Raw genomic sequence first — 19,943 nt, 5'->3', positions numbered from 1 at the left:
CCTCTCATTCCTGGGGCTAGACGAGTAGAGCCCTGGCCGGACTGGGGGGCCAGCTCTTTGCTCCCAGACTTTAAAATAAGTGGACTTGGGACCTGGGGGGGGTGTCTAATAACTCCAAATGGGAAGCTAGCAGATATAAGTGGCTACTCCCCAGCAGCCGCCTCATTTATCCATGTCCAGGGACTTGGGGCTCTACCTCCTCCCCATGGATCCTTGTGTCCAACCTCCTCCATCACCCACTTTCCATACGTCTGCCCAAGTGTTAGAATTCCTTTTTTTTTTTTTTTTAACTCTCACCTTCAAGAGAAAGGATTGTGGGCGAAGAAATCCAGAAGAAAGCATATGATTTATCATGGGTTTGGGGTTTTGGTTTTAAAAGATTACTCTATTAAAAAAATGAGTGATAATATATGCATAACCCAGGGGAATTGCTTGTCAGCTCTGGAAGGGGGAAGGAAAAGAAAAATAATACAAATTTTTTTAAAATTGAAGAGATGAAAACCCTCACCTTCTGTCTTAGAATCAATACTGTGTATTCATCCCAAGGCAGAAGAATGGTAAGGGTTAGGCAATGGGGATTAAGTGACTTGCTCAGGGTCACACAGCTAGGAAATGTCAGAGGCCATTTTTGAACCCAGGACCCCCCCATCTCCAGTCCTGGCTCTCAATCTACTGAGCCACCCAGCTGCCCCAACTTCCTATTTATCTATTTAAAAAACCCTTACCCTCTGTCTTAGAATCAATGCTGTATGTTGGTTCCAAGGCAGAAAAGCTAAGCATTGGGAGTTAAGTGGTTTGCCCATAGTCACTAAGCTATGAAGTATCTGAGGACAGATTTGAACCCAAGACCTCCTGGCTCTAGGCCTGATTTTCCACCACTGAGCCACCCTAGGGGGCCTCCAATTCCTATCTATTTTTAATGGCTAGAGCTCAGAGAAAAGATGATTCCTATAAATGTCTTCACCATCTTGATGCTGAGTTAGGAGCTTTTGAGTCAACCGGGTTAAGAGTTGTAGAAATGGGGATAGGACCGAAGGAGTCCCTAAATTGAGGTTTCTGATTAGTTGTCAGCCTGGATAACCAATTTTGGCCTGGCTCACTTTTGAAAATGGTACAAGAGGTAAGAACAGGAAATGTGAGCCCTTTTCCAGCTGGGAAATTGAAGACCTTGACTATGTTCCTTCCCCAAAAGGCAATCAGTTTTTTTTCTTTTTCTTTCTCATGACTTGTTGAGATGAAAGACTAGAAACTTTGTGGTTATTTCCAATGATGCTCTTTGGCCATATTGGTTGATTTTCTTCTCCCCAGTGACACTTACTTCTTGGTGTGTAATTCGGATTCCATTATAAAACGATATAACTGTGTTAGGTCCCACTGCTACTTTAGAAAACAGTCCTTCTCCAGCATTGGGAATGTGGGAATCAGCAACATAAACCCTAAAGAGAACCAAAAGAAAGGGTTAGGTCTGGAGCTCCCCAAAGCACCTCAATCACCCTGTGAGAACACAGTTTTCTGCCTCTGCTATTTAGATCATTTGGGGGTAAGAAAGGGCCCAATAGCAGATAAAGAAACATGACTCTCCTCTGGCTTCCAGAGGCAATGAATGACTGAGGTGGAATCTTGTACACTTTGCCAGATGTTTTCAGTTGTTTCTCTTTTCAGAAGGGAAAATCCTTTTAGGGAACCAATCAAGTTATTAGAAAGCAATAGGATCCAAAAAACATTTTTTTTAAGTATCAGTAAAACATTCAAGTGTTGTTAGATGGCACAGTGGACAGAATGCTAGTCTTGGAGTCAGAAGACTCCACTTCCAGAGTTCAAATCTGGCCTCAGATACTTCTTAGCTGTGTGACCTTTCACAAGTCATTTGACTCTGTTCCTTCTCTATAAAATGAGCTAGAGAAGGAAATGGCAATCCACTCCAGGATCTTTGCCAAGAAAACCCCAAATGGGGTCATAAACAGTTGGACATCATTGAAAAACAACTGAACAAAATAAAAAAACAAAAACTTTAAACCTTAAAGTCTTTTTGATTGGCAATTAGAAAAACTGTCTCTTTTAAGAAGAAAGTGGTCACCTTTAAAAGGGTCTTATCCTGAAGTTTTTAGTTTTAGGGTTTTTTTAAGGATATTTTGTATTTTGGGTAAATTTTAGACAAATTTTTCACTAGTTCCCTAAAGCTACTTTTTTCTCCATATTTTCCAAGGGAAACCATCCTAAAGGTTTCACAAAAAGCTACCTAGGCTTGTTAATGTCCAATAGGAAGGGCCATGTTGACTTTGACTGGGAATGTATCTTTTAACACCATGGAAGGCAGAGCGGATGAAGGCATATTCAGTAAGTACTTAATACTAAAAAAGGCTATAATAAAGAGGAGACATTTGACACTGTGCAGTAAGGTATAGCTGCTATTGATTATCTCCAATTTATTTGTTCTAACTTGTTTGTACATAGTTATTTTCATGCTGACTTCCCCATTAAACTTTTTGATGACCTTTTGCCTTTCTCTGTATCCCCAGAGCTTAGCACGGTGCCTAACACACAGTAGATGCTTAAGAAACACTTAGTAAGATGAATTGACTGAACAATAATAATATCAAGTCACATAACTTCCCTGAGCCTCAGTTTCGTAATCCATAAAATGGGGTTGATAATGCTTGCACAGTATTTTTATAATTATTATGATAATACTCCCAGGATTATTGTAAGGAACAAATGAGATACCATAGGTGAAATGCTTTGAACCCTGAAAGTGTAAAAAGGGAAGCTATAATTATTATTAAGTGAATAAGTGGACACAGTTATACAGAACATTAAATACAGCTCTAGGACTAACTTCATAGCTATTTCATGTTAGATAAGTGAAATAAAAGTAGTTTAAAAGTTCTGAAGAGAAAAAAAAAACCTACCTTTCTGACTCATAAGGATCAGGAAGAAGGGGATTTGTAGAAATGCAGGATGGAGTAGACTTATCAAAATGATAGAGAGAACCTAAAAAACAAAACCCAGACAGAAGCCTAGTTAGCATACAGTAATTAAAAATACTCATCTCTCTGTCTCTCTGTCTTTCCGTCTGTCTCCGTCTCTCTATCTCTGTCTCTCTAATTGTACCAACAAATGTTAAAATGTTTCAAAGAAAATTATACCAAATTTTTTTCCTAAAGGAGAAAGACATTCTTTAGTAGAAGTAACAACCATAAGGCATTTGGAGACATATGAGATATCTATTTGCACTTCTTGGGTCATTGAGATCACAGGATCATAGATTTAAAGGTGGATGAGACCTCAAAGCCCACCTAATGTAGCCTCTCACCTTACATGTGAGGGAACTGAAGCCCTGAGATTTAGAGTGATTTGTCTCAAGTTACTTTGGTAAGTGATGAAGTCAGAATTGGATCATGATCCCTCTAGACTCAAGATTTAAAACTCTTTTTTAATATACCACATTATTGTTACCCAAAAGTCTTAGTGCAGTTTTAAGCTAAGTTTAAATAAGTTCTGATGATTTCCATTTACTTTGTTGCTTAGCAGAATAGAAATGTTTTTACACATGATCAATTATCCAGGAATAGATCACTAAATAGGTAGCCGCAGGTAAATGCCCACTCTCGACATCCTTCTATTTTATACTTTATTTTTAATTAAAATCTTTACATTCTATCTTAGAATCAATACTATACATTGGTTACAAGGCAGAAGAGCAGTAATAACTAGGCAATGGGGGCTAAGTGGCTTGCCCAGGGTCACACAGCTAAGAAAAGTCTGAGGTCATATTTGAACCTAGGACCTCTCATCTCTGGGTCATAGAGGTGTCTCTATCATAGCGGCAGCAGCAGCAAGAGTGGCAGCAGCAGCTTTAGGAAGTATTGGCCCAGAAATGGCAACAAAAGGACAACTGGTGAGAAAGAGATAAAAAGGGCTCCTTTGCTAGCACAGGTCACAGTCCTTTTGCCCCTAAGCAATTCTGGGTCACAGTTTCAGAATGGAGAAGAGTGCTTTTGATTAGTCACAAGGGAGCAGGAGCCTGGTCACAGTTCTAGGGCTAAGAGAAACACCAGAACTAGCAGCAGCAAGGTCCTGGTCATAGTTCCAGGGACTAGTACTAATACTTGTAGCTGCAGGGACCCTTCCTGGGTAAATACCAGCATGTAGACCAAGAAAGCAGTGACCAACACCTTTCCAAGAATCATACCATCTTGGACACACTGAAAACTTGTAGCTTCCCAGCACGATCTCTGGAAACAGAAGCATGAAAAAGCTGAAAAAGTAGATGGGTGCTTCCCCACCCCCAGGTGAGCAGAACCCAATTTTAACATAAAGTTCCAAGTTAAGAAACAGACTGGAAAAATGAAGAAACAAACAAACAAAAAAGAATTTGACCATAAAAAAGCTACTATAGTGACAGGGAAGACCAATACATAAACTCAGAAAAAGACAACAATGTGAAAAGACCTACATATAAAGTCTTAAAGAAAAATGCTTATTGTTCCCAAGCACAACAAGAATGCTTGAAAGAGTTAAAGAGATAAAAGTGGTAGAGGAAAAATTGGGGGGAGAAGATAAGATTTATGCAAAAAAATTATGAAAAGAGAATTATTAGCTTGGTAAAAGAGGCACAAAAAATACTGAAGGAAAAAACATCCAAAAAAGCAGAATTGGATTAGTGGTATGAGAGAGGCACAAAAATTCACTTAAATTCTTTTAAATGCAAAATAGGCCAAATGCAAAATTTTAGTGACAAAAACAACTTCTTAAAAGGTAGAACTGGCTAATGGAAAAAGTACACAAGCTCAGTGAAAAAAATAATTTCTTAAAATTTAGAATTAGGAAAGTAGAAACAAATGACTCCATGAACTTTAAGAAATATTAAAATAAGGAGCAGCTGGGTGGCTCAGTGGATTGAGAGCTAGGCCTAAAGATGGGAGGTCCTAGGTTCAAATCTGGCCTCAGACACTTCCCAGCTGTGTGACCCTGAGCAAGTCACTTGACCCCTATTGCCTAGCTCTTACCACTCCTCTGCCTTGGAACCAATACATAGTATTGATTCCAAAACAGAAGGTAAAGGTTTTTAACAAAAACAAACAAACAAAAAAGCTAAAATGAAGTCAAAAGAATGAAAAAATTGAAGAAAATGTGGAATATCTCATCAGAAAAAAAACCTAGAAAATAGAGCCAAGGAAAGATAATTTAAGAATTGTCAAACTACCTGAAAGTCATGATCCAAAAAAAGAGCCTAGACATTCTATTTTAAGAAATTGTCAAAAAAAAATTGCCCAAGATCCCAAAATGATAATCTCCCAGAATAATTTGGCCAAATTCCAGAGCTCCTAGATCAAGGAGGAAATATTTCAGGCAGAGAGAAAGAAACAATTCAAATATTGTGGAACCACATTCAAAATCACCTAAGATTTAGTAGTTTCCATGTTAAACGAACAGAGGGCTTAGAATATGATATTCCAAAGGGCAAAGGAACTAGGATTACAACCAGGAACCACCTACCTAGTGAAACTGATGAAAAAACCAGAACTGAATAGAAAATTTGACATTCAGACACAAGACCCCCCAAAAGAATAAAAAAGTAAACATGAAAGAGCGTTAAGGGGCTCAATGGAATTAAACTGCTTATATTCCTATATGGTAAATGATACTTATAACTTCTAGGAACTTTATCATTATTAAGGCAGTTAGGAGTCTGAATAGACAAAGGGTTTGGGGGATGAGTTGATTATGTTGGGATGACCTCCAAAAAAAAAAAGAATGTAGGGGTGAAAAAGAGGAATGCTTTGGGAGGAGGGGGAAGAGAGAGGTAGAATGGGATACATTTTCTCATAAAAAGGAAACAGGCAAGAAACATTTTTTTATAGTGGGAGGGAGGGGAATGGGAAAGGGGGAAGGCAATTTTTGAACTTCATTCTCATTGGAATTGGTTCAAAGAGGGAAGAACACACACACATACTCTGTTAGGTATAGAAATCTATTTTCTCTAATAGAGAGATGAGGGTAAGGGGACAAGAGATATGGGGTGATGACAAGGGGAAGTGTGGAATGGAGGAAGGAGTGATTGAGAACAAGACAGACTTTTGAGGATAAAAAAGAGAGAGAAGGATAAATAGAGAAAAATGGGATGGAAGAAATGGACAGTTAGTGACCATAACTATGAATATGAATGGAATGAACTAACCCATAGTATGGAAGAAGAGGGCAGAATGGATTGGAAATCAGAACCCAAGAACATGTTGCATGCAAGAGACACATTTGGGACAGAAAGACATACACAGAGGACTGGAGCAGAGTCTATTATGCTTCAGCTGAAGTGAAGAGGGTAAGGGTAGCAATCATAATCTCAGACAAAGCAAAAGTAAAAATAGATTTAATTATAAGGGATAATCAGGGAAACTACGTTTTGCTAAAAGGTACCATAGACAATGAAGTAATATGAAAAATTTTTACAGCATTTCTCTGATAAAGGCCTCCTATCTCAAATATATGAGAATCAAATCAAATTTAGTAAAATAAGAGCCATTCTCTAACTGATAAATGGTCAAAGGCTGTAAACAGTTTTCAGAAGAAATCAAAGATATTTATATCACATGAAAAAATGCTCTAAAGAATTATTAATTTGAGAAAGGTAAAACAAACAACAGAAAAAGTACCACCTCATACCTATCAGAAATGGTGTATCCTGGAGGGGATGAGGAAAAATAGACACATTAATGAACTGTGGGTAGAGTGCTGAACTAACTGGTCCAATCATTCTGGAGGACCATCTGGAACTATGCCAAAAGATTATAAAACTGTGCATATCTTTTGATCTAGTAATTCCACTACTGGTTCTATTCTCCAAAGAGATTAAAGAAAAAAGAAAAGGATCTATATGTATAAAATTATTTCTAGAAACTCTTTTTATATATATATATTTTTTTAAACCCTTAACTTCTGTGTATTAGTTCCTTGGTGGAAGCGTGGTAAGGGTAGGCAATGGGGGTTAAGTGACTTGCCCAGGGTCAACACAGCTGGGAAGTGTCTGAGGCCAGATTTGAACCTAGGACCTCCCGTCTCTAGGCCTGGCTCTCAATCCACTGAGCTACCCAGCTGCCCCTACTAGAAGCTCTTTTTGTGATGGCAAAGACCTGGAAATTGAGGGGATGCTCATCAATTGGGAAGTGGCTGAAAAAGTTGTAGCATATGACAATGATGGAACATTATGTGCTATGAGATATGACAAAGGATGATTATTTCAGAAAAAAAGGGTAAGATCCATGTGAACTGGCACAAAGTGAAGTGACAGAAACTGGGACATCATTGTACACAGTAACAGCATTGTTGTAATGATGATCAACTGTGAAAGACTTGGCTACTCTGATCAATATAATGATCCAAGGCAATTTCAAAGGGCTATCATGAAAAAATACTATCCACCTCCAGAAAGAACTAATGAACTCTGAGGATAAATTCAAGTATAATTTTCTTTCCCTTTCTATTTTGTGTGTCTGTTTTTGCATGATTTCACACACAGCATTGATATCATATTGTTTGCCTCCTTAATGGGTGGGGGTGGATTAAGAGGGAGGGATAGAATCTAGAACTCAAAATTTGAAAAGAAAAAATTACTAAAAATAAATAATTTTTAGTAAAAAGACTTTGGGGGATACTCTGTACTATATTATTGCATCTGTCAGTTATTATTTTTCTGTCCTCTCATTTTGATCTTATGCTCAATTCAAATGATAGAAATGGGTAAACCTAATATGCTACATTTTGACAAATAAGTTTTTAGTGATGCAATTTTTTTATGTCTGGGCCAGATGCTAGAAAGTAATCATTCCCAAACTTTTAGTCCACATACAGACAAAAGAACTCCAGAGAATTTATCACTCACCTTTGTCACAAGCAACCACAACAAGAATCCCACCCTCACCAGAATTAGTGAAAGGAATGGTACTTTTTTTGGCAAGATGGGAATAAGGTGACCTTTTATTGCAAATGAATACTTCAAAGAATTTAGGATCTGATTTCGCCAGAGTGGTTACTCCAGACACTCATGCTTATCATGCCCCATCCTCAATTTAGAAGACCATCTTTTGGAGCTACTGTGACTTAAAAAAATTCATCACTTGCTGAACAACCTTGTGATGATTCCTATTAAATAATGAAAGTTAATTATTAACTCATATTAGAACAAAAATGTGGGAGTTTGTCATGTTTTGGCAATTCAAACTATGATGATCATAGATAGGAAAATGATTTTAATCACAGATCATGGATTCCAAGCAGGATCATGATGGAGGTTATATAATAAAATACCCTCATTTTACAGGTGAGAAATGTTGAAGTCTGGGCAATAAATGGCACAATTGGAATTTAGACCCAAATGACTCCAAAAACTCCCCTAAACCACAGCAGGAAGGGGTCCACTGGAATGCACTGTAGAACACTCTTTACAGACCCCACTTTGAAAACTCCTGCTCTTAAGAGATCTACAAGGTGAAACAGTCTCTGGCAATAAAGTGCTTATTCATACAAGGTAAATTAACTTTTTTAGGACCCTGGGGTGCCACTGAATATCCCACTGATGCTTAACTCCCTTTCCACTTGGTAGGATATGGACTCAATTCCAAAATCAAAAGCCAGAAAATGCCATTAAAAATGTAGTTTGGGGGTAAAAATAACCACCTAAACCAACTAAACAGATGATTTCCCTGTGGGAATCCTATTTCCTTGTGAACAAACTCTCATACATTTATCCTGAAGGATTCCTTCTACCTTGCCTTTGTTAAAACTTTCCTTCTTTCTCCTAAATGCATGACTTTAATGGAGCTTCCTTCCCCTTCCTCTGAGGATGAGGATCAGAACATTCCCCATTCTTCACTCCTTTCCTTACTACCACTTCAAGAAGGACATCATCACTTAGTCACTGTACCATCACCTACCTAGACGACTATATCCCTAGCTCCAGCTATTAATCAGGATTATGGCATAAGTATCCTTCCTTTTTCTTCAGTGTCCTTAGCATTGAGTTCAAATGTTCTTCTCCATCTTCCCCAGGCTACCCAACACCATGGCCTCAGAATTCCCCACTTTACCTCATTTTAAAAACACCAATATGGCCACACAAAGGACCTCATTATCACAAAACTGTTCCACATCCAAAATTTTGAATGTTGTTTCATTTCTTTGACCACAACCTTGTCCAATTTGTTCATACCTAAGCAATTTGCTTTCCGTCCTCATAATCATGTTTAGTCCTTCAATTGTTCCCAGTGTTCTCAATCTCTAAGCTCATTTCTGGCTTCATTTACCAACTTACCCAGAATTTATTTAGTCCCAATTCTGTGTAAGACACTGGTTTAGGTGCTCAGAATATAAGGAAAAAAATAAACCAAAAAACCCAATTCCTATGCTAAAGGAACTTACAATTTACTGGGCAGAAACAACATGTATGCATATATGAGTAGATTGGGTGATAATTTGAGGGAAAGAGTACTAACAACTAAGGATATTAATCATTCCTCTGATGTCCTCACCAGAGCCTTCTGAACATTCTATCCATCCAGTTGAACAATTCCTAATTTAGATAATCCCCATCCACCTTCTTTTGTTGCTCACATTTCAAGACTCAACCATTGCTGGAGAAAGTCATGAGACACTTCTGATGGGGTCCCCCCTCCAAATTCCCCTAGCTCAGCTGTTCAGTTCTTTCTGCTCTGAACTTCTTTCATCTCTCTCTTGTTGATTCCCTATCACATTTCTCCCAGCAGTTGTTGAGAACCATTCTAGCTCTCTACCTCCCCAAGCCCATTGTCTTCATTAAACAAATACCCTTGCTTCCTGCTTTGCCTAGATGAAGAGCCACCTGATACAAACTCCCTGAACCTCATTTCTTTTTGCTCCCTTGCCTCTTAAAGAGAAAGAGGGAGAAGTTAAGAAAACTCTCTTAATACTTTCCACCTCATAATTTCTCTCTCTATCCATCTTCTTTCCTCCTGACTCAGATGAAGAATGATCTCTCATCTTTTTAAAGGTTAACTTGTACCTCCAATTCTATCCCCACTCATCTCCAGAAACCTGTTACATTGGCATGGCACTGGTGATGAAGGTGTGGACTCAAGTTCTAACTCTGCTATTTACTGGCTCAGAAACTTTGGACAATAACTTTGAAGATGATCTCAAAGATCTCTTCCAGCTCTAAATTTGTTATCTTAGGATATCACTTTGCTTATTCAATATGAAGTCTCCTCACTTATAAAATGAATGAAGTCAGATTAAGTCCTTTCTGGTTCTAGCATTTGGAAAGTCAATGAATTCTTGTTTTTATCACCTGACCTATTTTCTTGGATCCTGCTAACTCCTCAAAGTACCACTGTCTTTTCTCTTTCCTTTCTTTACTGCCAAAATCTCAAAAAAAAAAAAAAAAAAAAAAACCCCGCAAACTCCACCATACTATACTTTCTGTCTCTAGCTTTTCTTATTAACCATTCTTTTTTAAATTTCTTATATTCTGTCCTCCACTTGATCAAAACTACTCTCTCCAAGTTCAACAAGCCTGTCCTAATCACCAGTTCCATGGACGTTTATGGGTCCTTTTCCTTCTTGCTCCCTCTACAACATGTTACCCTTCACTTTTCCTTCCACCTTTTCTTTTCTTTCTTTTTTTTTAAACCCTTACCTTCCACCTTAGAATCCATACTATGTATTGGTTCCAAGGCAGAAGAATGGTAAGGGCTAGGCAATGGGGGTTAAGTGACTTGCCCAGGGCCACACAGCTGGGAAGTGTCTGAGGCCAGATTTGAACCTAGGACCTCCTGTCTCTGGGCCTGGCTCTCAATCCACTGAGCTACCCAGCTGCCCCCTCCACCTTTTCTAATGATTTTTGTTTCCTCTGATTTGTGCTCATCTACTTTCTACCCTTTCTCTGTATCCACCTATTTCTTCTGCTTCAAGTACAAATAAAATACAAGTGATTCTCAAATCTATATCTCCAGTCATTTTTTCAAAGTGCTAAGTTGAATCTTCAAGTATTTGATCTTCCACTAAATATTAAATATCTGTGCCTGTCTATCTTGCCAGTACCTCAAAATCAGCTTGTTTAAAGCTGAAATTGTCATCTTGCCCTATTCAAATAACCATTCCTCCCCATTTCCCTGTATCTGGTAAATAGTTCCACATTCCTCCCATTGTCTTCCTTCTCCTTTATCCAATTACCAAGTCTTGAAAATTCTTCCTCTTCAATGTTTTTCTATCCATTCCTTCTGTTTTGTTCTCAATGCCATCTCTCTCATTTTAGCCCCTTATTACCTTTCATCAGGACCACTACAGTAGCCTACTGATTGGTCTCTCTAACTAGTCAATACCAGTTTTGGTCTATTCTTTGTTCTACCTCCCCGTTAATTTTCCTCATGCAAAGTTCTAATCATGTTGTTTCCCTGTCAGCTTTAATGGTTCTGCATTGCCTGCCCAAAGAAATTGAATCTCCTTAGCCTATCATCTAAGGGCCAACACATTCTGACCCCCGTTTATCATTTGGTCTTCTTTCACCAAACATGCAGAGCTTTCTGCCTCTTGGTTCATGTCATTTCTTGGTTCAGAAATGTCCATTCTTCAATCATATTCCCAGTCCTTCAAGGTCCAAGTCAAATGCTACATTCTCTATTTTTCTTCAAACAACAAAGGATCCTGGGACCTTTCACTGTTTTTTTTATTTATTATTATATGGAGGCATCTCATGTGGAGTTTTAAATTTTCATCACTAACTTCCATCTGAACGTCAAAGGGGACAAAGGAAAGAAAGAAGACAAGGCTGATGGTAAGACCAGAAGGTTCCTCTTCTGCTTCTAGCTCTTATTAGCATTTCACTTAGAAATACCTTTTTCCTTCTAGTGTTGATCATCTGGCCTAGCTTAACAAAAAGCCTAGGCTAGGTTATTTGCCATTCACATGAAAGCAGACCATATACAGTCACACAATTGATTGGAAAGTGCTGAGGATGTAGGTTTCCACTTTGCTTAATGGGTTTATTAAAAGTCATTTGATTAAGGGGGCAGCTGGGTTGAGAGCCGACCTAGAGATGGGAGGTTCTAAGTTCAAAGCTGGCCTTAGACACTTCCTAGCTGTGTGACCCTGGGCAAGTCACTTAATCCCCATTGCTTAGCCCTCACTGCTCTTCTGCCTTGGAACCAATACATTGTATTCTAAGGTGGAAGGTAAGGGTTAAAAAAAAGATGACAATTTTCTACATGATGTAGGTTCTAAATCTTCTCTAAACTGTGCTTCCAAGTCCTCATCAGTGGATTTACTTTTCTTAGGGAGCTTTAGTTCAAAACAAAGGCAAAAAATGAACTAGCATAATATATCCCAACTTTAAACTTAGAACTTGTTCTCCAATAAATATATACAGTCTAATTTTGGAAAGAGTGAATGTGCACAGGACATAGGCTACACATGTGGTCACAGCATAAACAGAGAAGTACAATTACACCTCTAAAACTGTACCAAAGTCTTCCTATAATATCATTATGTTTTGATCTGCTGAGCTGGTTCCCTCCTAGGTGGTATGTTTTCAGTTCTCTACCCTGAACGTCACATCTCTGCTCCAAATGAACTTTTGTTAACTAGCTATTCTCAGAATCACCTAATACTCTGTGGACCATATATCTGGGATGCTGTGGTTAGTAAGCCTCTCCCCTGAAGCGGAGAGGTCAGAGTTCTGTCAATCAGCTTTTCCAATCTTCTATTGGCACTTAACCTAATCCTAAGCTAAGTTTCTGTCTTGAGATTTTGTCCACCATCTACTGAGGAATGCTGTGGTTAAGAAAGCATCTTCCTTTTGGGAGAGGACTTCAGCCCTTTCAAACAGATCTTTCAACCAAGGGCTATGAAGTTCTTCTTAACCAAGGATGGTCACAGTTAGTAGGTGCCCAAGCTAAGATTATTCATCTTGACTTAACTGCCAGTCCTTTTTCCCTTCTCTTTGCCAGACACTCTCCCATCCTGGGTATACTTCTTCCCTGAGGCCTCACTCTCCTGATTGGTGACTGCTTCCAGACCACTATTTCATAAGGAGCCCTGCTTATGCTTAACTCTCTAGCCATATTTTCTTCCTCTATGCCAGCCACTATGTCCCCTGAATTCTATCTCCTAACCCCTGCTTTTCAGCTCCCCTTTATGTGTGGTCTTCTTTCATTAAGATCCTTGAAGGTTGTCTTGCTTGCTTTTGTTTCATCACCATTAACATAACATCTGACACACAGTGGGCACTTAATAAATGCTCACTTGATCTATCAATCCATCAATTAACCATATATATTTTTTGAACCCTTCTCTTCTCTACTGCCTCCTTAGACTCCTTTAGTACAACTCTTATTGGACTTATCTAAAACCCATTTTAGTTCTTTGCTCTTATTGTACCCATCCAAATTATGGAAGTATCTCCAGGGGTCTGTTTCTTCTTGAATGAAACACTATAGTGAGAAAATTGTTTTCTACCTCCCCACATAATACACCTCTTTTATTTTATGCAAATCACAAGGGCTGAGCTCGTTGGGAAAGAATGAAAAGGCTAGTTGTACTTCCTCCCTCCCTCTGCTCCACCACAAATCAGAGCCAAGACTTTCAAGTGTTTCTCTACTTTATATAACTTCAAAAATCAAATGGTTTCTCCTAAACGTGATCCCTCAATACTATTGAATTATGAAAAAAATGTCTTCAGGTGGAACCTATGTGATGAAAGGGAAAAATATTTACAAAATTCACAGAAATCCCCACCTACATACTGGTTTTTACTTTAAAATTAGAGTAGCAAACTCAAAAATTTACTTACTTCCTGGTACCAGTTCAAAGTAGGGCTTTCCTTCCTCAATGGACATTGTAGCCAATTTTCCTTCTATCAACTCTCCATCTATGAATTTCCCATAAATTGTGGTCCTGCCATCAGGATACACATAGGCTATCTTGTCTCCAGTCATCTCCCCTTCTTCATTAACTTCACCTACCAGAGTACCTCCATCCTGGTGGGAGAAACCAGAAAACAAGAAACATTATATATAGACATAATAACAAGATCTTTTGTTACTCACTCCCCACCCCATTCCTAATTTTATGAATTATAGTCCTTTCAATGACATTGTAAGGACTCAGAAGGTGGAAGCACCTTTAGAAATTAAACAATTAACCATGTGACATCCTGACAGATAAAGAAGGTTAGGTGTTAGAAGGTATAAGAATACAAGAGAGTAGAGGGGTAGAAGTGAAGCATTGTGCAGAGAAGGGGAAGCTCAAAGTTCTCATCTGGCTCAGGTTAAAATGATCCGGGATTTTCGTAAAGTCACTTACAAACTTCATGGTTTGTCTGTGAACAGAAAAGTTCATAGATCTACAGAGAGAAAGGACCGGAAGTGATTGTCTCTTCCAACCACTGCCACCGCATTCTACAAAAGAAGAAACTGGAGCCTGGTTAAGTTTAATGGCATCCAGGATCACATATCTACTAAGGGAAAGAGACAAGATTTTAACCTAGGACCTCTGGCTGTCAAGAGAAGGTGAAAAAAGTGATTGCAATGAAAAACATTCCCAAATTAATGTATAACACAAATCCATAATAATATGCTTGTAGCAATGATTTACTTTGTTTCCTTCCCCTCCTGATCCACCATATCTTTCAAACCTTAGAATGAAAGGATGAGAAGATTGTAGAATTATAGATGTAGAACTTGAAGGTATCTTTTTTTTTATTTTTTTTTATTTTAAACCCTTAACTTCTATGTATTGACTTATAGGTGGAAGAGTGGTAAGGGTAGGCAATGGGGGTCAAGTGACTTGCCCAGGGTCACACAGCTGGGAAGTGTCTGAGGCCGGATTTGAACCTAGGACCTCCCGTCTCTAGGCCTGGCTCTCAATCCACTGAGCTACCCAGCTGCCCCTTGAAGGTATCTTAAAAGGCTGAACTCCTCATTTTACAAATGAGGAAACTGAGGCTCAAGACAGTTAAATGAGTTGCCTAGAAGAATACAGGTAGTAGAAGAATGAGGATTTGCCTCTGGGTCCCCTGATTACAAATCCAGTGTTCTTTCTACTGTACCAAACAAGAAGAAAGGATGTAATTGGAAACATATTAGAAACAATTTAGTATGTCTCAATCTAATGACATTTTATAGAAAAAATAAAGCTGCTTGCTTTTTTTTTTAACATTTATTAATATTCATTTTTAACATGGTTACATGATTCATACTCCACCTTTCCCCTTCAACCCCCGCCCCCGCACCCCCCCCCCCACCCTTGGCCGATGCGCGTTTCCACTAGTTTTGTCATGTAAAGCTGCTTGCTTTTTATAAGCTATATAGCATAAGCATTTCTAAATTGATTTTGTTTTTTTGTTGTTGTTGTTTCTGAGAATGCTAAACCATAAGCATGTATTCCTGTTGAAAGAAAGACAAAACAACCACTCCATCTCCCTTTCACTCTTCTTTCTTCTGCTCTCACTTTTCCTGTGTTTCTGGCTGTCCAATTCTGTTGTCTCTTTCTACACCCTATTTCAGTGGAGAAGCTGGTTTGGTCTTGCCAAATTTTTCACATGAATAACTTTTTTTTTTAAACCCTTGTACTTCGGTGTATTGTCTCATAGGTGGAAGATTGGTAAGGGTGGGCAATGGGGGTCAAGTGACTTGCCCAGGGTCACACAGCTGGGAAGTGGCTGAGGCCGGGTTTGAACCTAGGACCTCCTGTCTCTAGGCCTGACTCTCACTCCACTGAGCTACCCAGCTGCCCCATGAATAACTTTTTTGTCCTCCCAAAGAGAACTGTTTCTGGAAAGGACCTGGGGCACAGATAACTTCTGTATACTCTATGATCTAAGTACACATACATAAGAGGTAGTGTGGCAGTTGAATTGAGGAGCTAAATGAGCAATCTGGATCACAGGTGTCTATATTGTGTGTGTGTGTTTTAATCAATAAAGTTCTTAGAGTGTTATTTTAAATATAAAGAACTGCAGGAACACATAAAAGAAGATCTTCGAGCTTTAATAACAATAATTAAGTCATGACATCTTTCCAAAGCTTGGCTTTTCCCTCTGACTCAGAGGTTCTATTGCCTGAAGATCATTCTGTCAAGTAGCATGGGGTTACTTTCTGAGTATTCCCATAAGTGCCAGTGATGGAGAAGCAACAGAAGAAACAAAAAGGAGGTCTGTATTTTCTGCTCAATAGTACTCAAACTGAGAAGTTTTCAAATACTCTAGGAAAACATAACACTTCCTCAGAGAGGGACATAATGGGAAATATTTTTTAAGTTCTGGGAATGCATCAGAAACATCTTTTATGCTTTTCCCCCCTGCTAGTTTATTCCTAATTGTACTAAAAACATTAGCACAGTACAAAAGGGGATAATAACACCTTCAACACTGCCTCCCTTCCAGGAGAGCTGTGAAGATTACTGAGACAAGAGTTGTTAAAGCACTCAGGCTCCTTCAACAGATTCTCTTCAAATGCATGTCATTAATATGGTCTTTAAAGAGAAATCTGCTAATGTTCTGTACGTCTTTGGCTTTCAAATTTTACCTGTTTCTTGTACATATATTTGACCAGTTGGATGTTGTCTAGAACCTTCTGTCTTTGTCAAGAGAAATGCAAAGTTTTGATTTTTCCTTGTTATAAAAAAGCATATATGGCAATCCCAAAATTCATAATATCACCTATTTAGAACTGAAGGGGAAATCCCATTTGTCATTTATTCTAACCCCTTATTTTATAGAAGACTGGGGTTTAGAGAGTTTGAGCGACTTGTCTAAGGCTGCACAAAAGTAGGAGATGTAGTATTTGAACTCAGGCTCTCTAACTTCAAATTTAGTCCTCATTCCATTGTACCACATTATCTCAAGTAAAACCTAATATGCAAAAAAGCATTCTCCAGTATGGAGGTCCTTTAGGAACACTTGGTTTAGCTGAATTGCTTTCCATCTTTGTTTTCTTTAGTTCCCTTTCTATTTTCTTAATAAATACATCTGTCATGTTGGGCTCTACTGTCCCTCCTTGGTGATGAAAAAGGCTTTTATAAAGTTCTTTTGCTGTTTTCCATTTTTCTTTTGGTCTTCTTTTCCCCCCATTTTCATCCTTAAATGCCCTCAAGATAACTTTGCTTAGGTCATCTCTTACCAAGCTTTCTTTACAATGGTTTTGTCCTCTATGGCTTCTGTTTTAATAAGTGATACTGTGCATATTTTTCTATCTTCCTCCTTTGTAATATTTTACAAGTGAATTAATAGTCTAAATTTGTATCGCTTTTGGTTACTACCTCTCTTCACTTGGCAAGTGTCTGTTGAAGTTCTTTTTTCTACTCTTTCAGTCTTCTTGCTATGATGATGATGATAACAATAATACTAGCAAACATTTATAGAGTGTTTACTATGGGTTAGGTACTGTAAAAAGCACGTTACAAGTATTATCTCATTTTATCCTCACAACGATGCTGAGAGGTTGGTGCAATTATTATTCCCATTTTATAGGTAAGGAAAGTGAGGACAGAGATTAAGTGACTTGCCCAGGGTCACACAGCTAGTTAGTGTCTGAGGCTGGATTTGAGATCAAGCCTTCCTGACTCCAGGTAATACAGATCTCAATCTTCTCTGGTACCTGGTTGCAATATATGTGTATGTATATGTGTATATAATGTATGGAATTTGGTCCACAGCCCATTTTTCTTTATCAATAACTTTCTGACTACAACACGATTGAGTAGTTTCAATTGCACTTGGTAGCTTTTTCCTCTCTTTCATTCTTATTTCTAGCCGTGTATTTATTTTGATATTTACTCTAACAAGATGGTGGTCTGAAAGTCTAGCTGATTTGGGAATTCACTGTTACCTCAATAATAATATATTCCTCATTTGCTAAAATATCAATTTAATTTTTTGTGATGTTATTCAGTGTTGGCTATCTCTAATGACTGATTACTGGATCTTTTCCTGAAGTATTCACTTTTCTGCAATCTATTTCTTTTTGTACTCACCTAACCTCAACTCCACATCAAAGTCACTGAGAATTGTACAGTGGAAAGAGCACAGGCTCTGGGTTCCAATGCCACCTCTCTTGCTTCCTTATGTGAACACATAGAAGTCACTTATTCTCTGTGGACCTCAGTTTATTCCTCTATAAAGCCTCATTCTTTGAACATGGCAACCATGACTTGAAGAAATGAATAAATCAGTCTCAAATCCCTTTTGCTTCTATCTAAAAACTGTAACTTGGTTGTTGATACTCCAAATATGAGATCTCTGTTCAATAAGCAGTGATTGAACCAAGGACTGCAGGAACCAAATCAAATCAATCTTGACATTCTTGTTATAAATGAAATTAGCAGGAAATTGCAGATAATTGTAGGGATGATTGTATTAAATGGTCTGTGGGGTCCCTTCCAGCTCTACATCTATGGTCCTCTCAATAGGATCCTGTTAGGCTGATTTAATTTGGAGTGCATTATCAAGTCCTTCCTAGAATTTCTCTATATCTTCATCCTTTGCAAGAGATGATAATGCATAAACTGCAACTATTTTCACGTTGGTCCTTTTGCAAATATTTATCATGAGACCTGAAATATGAGATGACCAAATGTCTCATATGATAATAATTCTTGTTATCTTCAGATATTGTTGTTTTTCAGTTGTTTTTTAGTTGTGTCGTACTCTTTGTGAACCCATTTGAGATTTTCTTGGCAAAGATAATGGAGAAGTTTGCCATTTCCTTCTTCAGCTCATTTTACAGAAGAGGAAACAGAGGCAAATAGGGTAAAATTACTTGCCCAGGGTCACATAGGTAGTAAATCTTTGGTTCCAGATTTGAACTCAGATCTTCCTGACTCCAGGCCTGGAACTCAATCTACTGTGCCAACCTAGCTGCCCTTTGGATATATGATAAATTAAAGTCTGCAATTCCTTTATTTGCCTCCCAAAGGAAAACCTATAAACTACCTTTCCATTTAGTTGCAACTTAAAAAATATTTTCCCCCCAATTACATGTAAAAATAATTTTTAACATTCATTTGAAAAAAGTTTTGAGTTCCAAATTCTCTTCATCCTTCCCTCACTCCCTTCCATCCTTTCCCCTTCCCTGAGGCAGTAGTCAGTCTGGTAAAGATTTACATGTAAAATCATGGAAAACATTTTTCCATATTAATGATTTTGTGGAATAGAGAAGAAGGAAGGAAGGAAGGAAGGAAGAAGAGGAGGAAGAGGAATAAGAAGAGGAAGAGGAGGAATAAGAAGAGGAAGGAAAGGAAGAAGAAGAAAGAAGAAGGAGTAAGAGGAGAAAAAGAAAGAAAGAAAGAAAGAAAGAAAGAAAGAAAGAAAGAAAGAAAGAAAGAAAGAAAGAAAGAAACAGAAGGAAGGAAGGAAGGAAGGAAGAAAACCCAAAAACTATGAACCCTGGAAAGAAAAATGACTCAACCTTTCTGTTTTTATGTTGTCTATGTTGGCAGATGCAGTGATAAGTAGCTGGAAATATTCATGCCAATCTTTGCATCAGAAGAGCAGTTTGTTGTTGTTGTTGTTGTTGTTGTTGTTGTTTTGCAGGGTATTTCAATCTTTGTCTAACACCAGCAGCTTAGTTTTTGAGAATTACCATCAAACAATGGAGGGCATCATTTATTATGTGAACCAGCGTCAGACTCAAAGAAATAGCTTGTTTAGAGCTGAGGTGTCAAACACTTAGCCCACAACACTTCTGAGTGAGACCAGGACCAAATTAAAATGTATTTGGGAAAATAGTAAACTAAATAAAAACAAAACGAAGCATAGATAACATATTTTAAAACTAAGTCAACTTTCAGCCCATAGTGATCCTTATGTATGGATCAGTGGACCCCTTTCCCTCAGCACTTCTTGGTTTAAAGCAGTGGTTCCCAAACTTTTTTGACCTACCGCCCCCTTTCCAGAAAAAATATTACTTTAGCGCCCCCTG

General features: G+C 38.2%; 1 protein-coding gene across 1 annotated transcript in view; it reads right to left on the bottom strand.

Moving 5' to 3' along the window:
- The window catches only part of SETD7 (SET domain containing 7, histone lysine methyltransferase), a 72,280-nt gene that overhangs the window by 7,211 nt on the left and 45,126 nt on the right, over positions 1-19,943 (bottom strand). Inside the window, exons 3-5 of the mRNA XM_044681707.1 lie at positions 13,817-14,003; positions 2,910-2,991; positions 1,319-1,436 (exon numbers count right to left, since the gene is read on the bottom strand). Of these exons, the coding sequence (XP_044537642.1) occupies positions 1,319-1,436; positions 2,910-2,991; positions 13,817-14,003 (387 nt within the window). The remainder of the gene's footprint in view (positions 1-1,318; positions 1,437-2,909; positions 2,992-13,816; positions 14,004-19,943) is intronic.

The sequence above is a fragment of the Gracilinanus agilis genome, chromosome 6 (assembly GCF_016433145.1).
Source record: "Gracilinanus agilis isolate LMUSP501 chromosome 6, AgileGrace, whole genome shotgun sequence".
Lineage (NCBI taxonomy): Eukaryota > Metazoa > Chordata > Mammalia > Didelphimorphia > Didelphidae > Gracilinanus > Gracilinanus agilis.
This window is presented reverse-complemented; position numbering and strand designations above follow the sequence as displayed.